We start from the raw sequence: 5,219 nt of genomic DNA on the forward strand, positions 1-5,219 counted from the left end.
TCACAAAGTAGGTAGAAGCAGTAACTTTCAAGTCTATAACTGAGAAGGCGGTGGTGGATTTTGTTCATGCCAACATCATTTATAGGTTTGGAATTCCAAAGATGATCATTACAGACAACGCTGCCAATCTCAACATTCATTTGATGCAAGAAGTGTGCCAACAGTTTAAGATCGTACTTCGAAATTCCACTCCATATCGTCCAAAGGCAAATGGCGTTGCGGAAGCTGCCAACAAGAATATCAAGAAGATACTATAAAAAATGTTACAAGGGTCCAGACAATGGCATGAGAATTTGCCATTTGCATTGTTAGGTTATCGTACTACTATTCCCACTTCAATAGGGGCAACTCCGTATTTGTTGGTGTACGGGACAGAAGCAGTCATTCCCGCAGAAGTTGAAATTCCCTCTATTCGAGTTATTGTGGAAGCAGAGATTGATGATGATGAGTGGTTTAAAACCCGATTGGAACAGTTGAGCTTGATTGATGAAAAAATACTGACATCGGTATGTCATGGTCAATTGTATCAGAAAAGAATGGCTCATGTGTATAACAAAAAGGTACGCCCCAGGCATTTTGAAGTTGGTCAGTTGGTATTGAAGCGTATCCTTCCTCATTAGGTTGAAGCTAAAGGCAAGTTCTCCTCAAATTGGCAAGGTACCTTTATTGTGAAAAAAGTGTTTCCCAATGGAGCCTTATATTTGACAGATATTGAAGGCAAAATGGCAAAAATGGCTATCAATGTTGATGCGCTCAAAAGATATTATATATGATATTTTATCCTTTGTTGCTTCTATCGTATGTTTAGTACTTGCATTTTTTAAGATTGATATGATGAAGACATTTCATTCTGCTATCCAAACATTGTGTCATCCTTTGGTTACCCCATTTGAGCTTAGTTCTATTTTTCTTTCATATCCCTCTTTGGAATCAAAACAGAGTCAAAAGTAAAATTTCAACAAAAGAAGAATAAAAGAAAGGCAAAAAAAATAGTAATAAAAGAAAAGAAAAAAGAGAAAATTAGATCAAAACAAAGAACAAGTTGATGGAACTACGTGTGACCTGATTCTCCTCTCTTGGAAGTGAGATTGTAGGCTACCCTATTTAGGGCTCGGTCCAACCAAATCAAGATTTTTTAGAGTGACCCAGTCAACAAAACTGGGGCATGAGTTAATGTGTTGTTTGAGTCGATTCCAAAAGTTGTAAGTCCCACCTCTGCTTCAAGTGTCATTTGAGCCTCTTGCCATCCTTTTCTAACCGTATCCAAGATCCAATTTACAACCAAAGAAGGTCCTTCAGATCAATCTTTGATAATGTTAAGGATAAGCATACAATGGATATGATGACATATTTTGAGGTACTACTTGTCTTCCTCAGCGTAAGAAATCAGGAAAGAAATAAAAATGAGAGAGTCTTATTGGTGAAAACCCTCGCGGGCACCATAAGGCAATGGTGAGTTGAGAGAAATAAAAAATGAGAGAGTCTTATTGGTGAAAACCCTCACGGTCACCATAAGGCGATGGTGAGCCGAGAGAAAAATGAGAGAGGCTTGTTGTCGAAAATCCTTCAAGGCTCCACTAGCTGAATGAGGTTGTAAATACAATTGACCTAAGGAAGTAACTCAGTTTTAAGGCCGTTAACTCAACAACAATTGGTAGAAAATTTGGATGAAAAGATCAAGCTACTTAATCAAAAATGCATGGCATAATCATTAGAGTTGACTGTTATTTTTTCGATGAATTTGTCATTTCTTTGTTTCAAACGGGGACATTCATTGTCTTTTCTTTATTCTCTTTAATTTTGTTTATCTTTCTTGAGTCAGTTATCCAAATAAAAATTGTCATTCTGTTTTCTTTTCTTGTCTTTGAGTCAAGTTCGTGTCAAAACAAATGAGAAAAAATTACTAAACTAGCTACCAGCTTTATTAATTGCACAAAGCAAGCAAAAGCTAGCACATAAAAGAGACATGATTGTAAGCCAAAAAGGGTATGTAAAAGTTTTGTCAACAGAGAAGTCGGGGAACTAATGGAAATACCAAGGTTCAAAGGTCTATCTGAGAAGCATGACAAAGCAGAGATACTGTGTTTGTTTCTGTCACTCTTAATAACCTGAGTTTGAGTCAATGATGAAGAAAACCAATGACATATGCTAATGGTTGGAAGCAAGGTTAAATGTGTTTGGGGCAAGAGCGATTTCCTCGAAAGCCAAATCCACAAACCAGCCACCATGTTTTAAACTCAAAAGTTTTCTTTGTACGAAACATGAACAGGTTACCTTCAAATCAAGGATTTATAATCCCAAACAACAAAGGCCATAATTTCTCACTTCTACAAAGGCAAGAGGCAATGTTGCTGCACAGGTTTGATAATCCATTCATGGTAAAATTCATCAGCCTATATCCCTCGGAGACACACATTCTTGTCAAGGGATTTTAATTTTCATCTGTCGAGTGGTACACTTCTTAAATTGAGCCTTGACTCTTATAAGACGTACCTTCTGGTCGATTCATTCCCATTGATTCCTATAAGACGTACCTTTTAGTCGATTCATTCCCCTTGACCCCTAGAAGACATACCTTTTAGTCGAGTCATTCCCTATGAGTCCTATAAGACGTACCTTTTAGTCGAGTCATTCCCCTTGACCCCTAGAAGACTTACCTTTTAGTCGAGTCATTCCCCTTGACCCCTAGAAGACGTACCTTTTAGTTGAGTCATTTCGCTTGACCCCTAGAAGACGTACCTTTTAATCTATGTCATTCCCCTTGACCCGTATAAGACGTACCTTTTAGTGAGTCATCTCCCTTTGATTCCTATAAGACGTACCTTTTAGTCGAGTCATCCCCCTTGATTCCTATAAGGCGTACCTTTTAGTCAAATCATCCCTTGATTCCTATAAAACGTACCTTTTAGTCGAGTCATCCCCCTTGATTCCTATAAGACGTACCTTTTAGTCGAGTTATTTCTCTTTGATTCCTATAAGACGTACCTTTTAGTCGAGTATACCCCTTGATTCCTATCAGACGTATACCCCTTGATTCCTATCAGACGTACCTTTAGTCGAGTCATCCCCCTTGATGCCTATAAGACGTACCTTTTAGTCGAGTCATCTCCCTTTGATTCCTATAAGACGTACCTTTTAGTCGAGTCATCCCCCTTGATTCCTATAAGGCGTACCTTTTAGTCGAATCATCCCTTGATTCCTATAAGAAGTACCTTTAGTCGAGTCATTCTCTTTGATTCCCATAATGATGTGACTTGAACAAAAATCCTTTGATGATAAACTGGGGCAACATTTAGTTCTTGTGTTTGGAACTTCACTTTTCTAGCCTATTAAATTTCTTTATAATAATCTTTTTTGGGGATAATTTTCTTTTTAGTTTTGATGTGATTTCAGGAGCCCGCCTGAAGAGCAGGACGAATAAATAAAAAGTCAAGCAACATGGTGAAGAAGTTGAAAGTCAAGCAACATGGAGAAAATTTGAAAGTTAACAGATCGATAAAATAGCAAGTCAAGAGCCCGCTTGAAGAACAGGGTGATGAAATTGTAAGTCAGGGGCCCACCTGAAGAACAGGGTGATAAAATTGCAAGACAGGAGCCCACCTAAAGAACGGGGTGATAAAATTGCAAGACAGGAGCCCGCCTAAAGAACAAGGTGATGAAATGGCAAGTCAGGATCCCGCCCGAAGTACAGGGCGAATAAATGGAAAGTTAAGCAACAAGGTAAAGCAATTGAAGACCAAGCAACAAGTGATGAAATTGCAAGTCAGGAACCCGCCTGAAGAATAGGGTGATGAAACTTAAGTCAGGAGTCCAACAGAAGCTGTATAGATAGAATTTTGTAATTTCATTTATGTGTTAACTTGTAATTTTCATTTTGATTTAATGATAGAGCCGCGGAACGAAACCTCGATGGAACCTCACTCGACTCTCCAACTCGGTATAGTCCATTTCCTTCCAATCCTTTGAGACATCATCACTTGATTCCTCCATAACTTGGGCGGGTAGGATGGCTTAAGTAAGAACTCGGTTGTTCCTCTTCTTTCTGTTTCTTCCTTTGAATAATGATCGGGACAAAATTCTGTCTTATTGTCTACTTCTTTCTCTGAAAATACTTCGTGTTTATATTCAAAGGGGGCATGATGTAGACACCTAATTTTGTCCCTCCCCGATATCATTTTTACCCATTTTTACTTTAACCTACCGTGTACTATCACCCATTTAATTATTCCCCACAAAAATACCAAAATAACAAACTTCTAAACACTTTTGACACATCACCACCCCACCCCACTACCCCACCTACCCTACCCCTAGGCAGCCCCCCTTCACATTTTTATTGCTTTTTAACCATATGCACGACACGGAAAGAGGATTTTTCCATTTTTTCTTTCTAAATAACAAAATGCACATACAGTGGGCAAGAATTGCGCAATTTTTCTTTTTTTAAATACAATACATACACACACAAAACAACAAGGGGGACTTCTCCTTCTGAAACAAAAAAAAAACTCACCAAAAATACTCTCCACTCACACCCACAGTACATTGGAACAAGAAAAAAGAGGGGAGAACCCACATCATCATCATCCATATCTTCTACACTAACCCACCCAAAAACACGGATACACCGGGGAAACATTGACGATTTTTCCTTTTCTTCGTAAGAAACGCACACACACAGGGGGACGAGAAAGAGAGAGTCACGAAGAGAGAGCTATAGAGGGATACCGAGAAGACAGAGAGTGATCGGGAAGAGGGGATTGGTGCAAGGTTCGATCCTTCGCCAACTTTTTTCCGGTGTAAAACTTTCATCGGAATCGATTTTGATTCTTCATCCGGTTAACTAGCTCACGAAGAGTCTAAATTTATTCATTATTTTCTGGGATTTTTAAGGGAATTTGGCCAAAAACGTTAAGTTTTGTTCGAAAAACATGGACCAACAGTGAATTCCTCACTGAAATTGGTCCAGTTTCGAATCAGTTTCTGCGTCTAGCTTTGTGTACGCGTCGGGTTTGTTCTGCTGCTTTTCACTCAATTCTTTGGTCTTCATACTATTTTGGGATTCATAGTGCTATCTGTCTCCGTCGATTTATTGGGGTTAGTAGCAGGTTTCTATTTTGTGATACTGAGTTTAGAGCTTGATCGTCGTTGAGGTGCTATTCGGGCTTTCGGATCTGGTTTTCTTAAACACTGTTATCAACGTAATATCGAAAGGTCCA

General features: G+C 38.8%; 1 protein-coding gene across 1 annotated transcript; it reads left to right on the forward strand.

Annotated features, from left to right (window-relative positions):
* Nucleotides 1-260: 260 nt before the first annotated feature.
* On the forward strand, nucleotides 261-773 carry LOC124895350. The gene is made up of 2 exons (XM_047405793.1): nucleotides 261-506; nucleotides 621-773. The coding sequence occupies exons 1-2, from the start codon at nucleotides 261-263 to the stop codon at nucleotides 771-773; spliced, it is 399 nt and encodes a 132-aa protein (XP_047261749.1).
* Nucleotides 774-5,219: the final 4,446 nt, after the last annotated feature.

Source organism: Capsicum annuum, unplaced genomic scaffold, assembly GCF_002878395.1.
Source record: "Capsicum annuum cultivar UCD-10X-F1 unplaced genomic scaffold, UCD10Xv1.1 ctg81504, whole genome shotgun sequence".
Taxonomy (NCBI): Eukaryota; Viridiplantae; Streptophyta; class Magnoliopsida; order Solanales; family Solanaceae; genus Capsicum; species Capsicum annuum.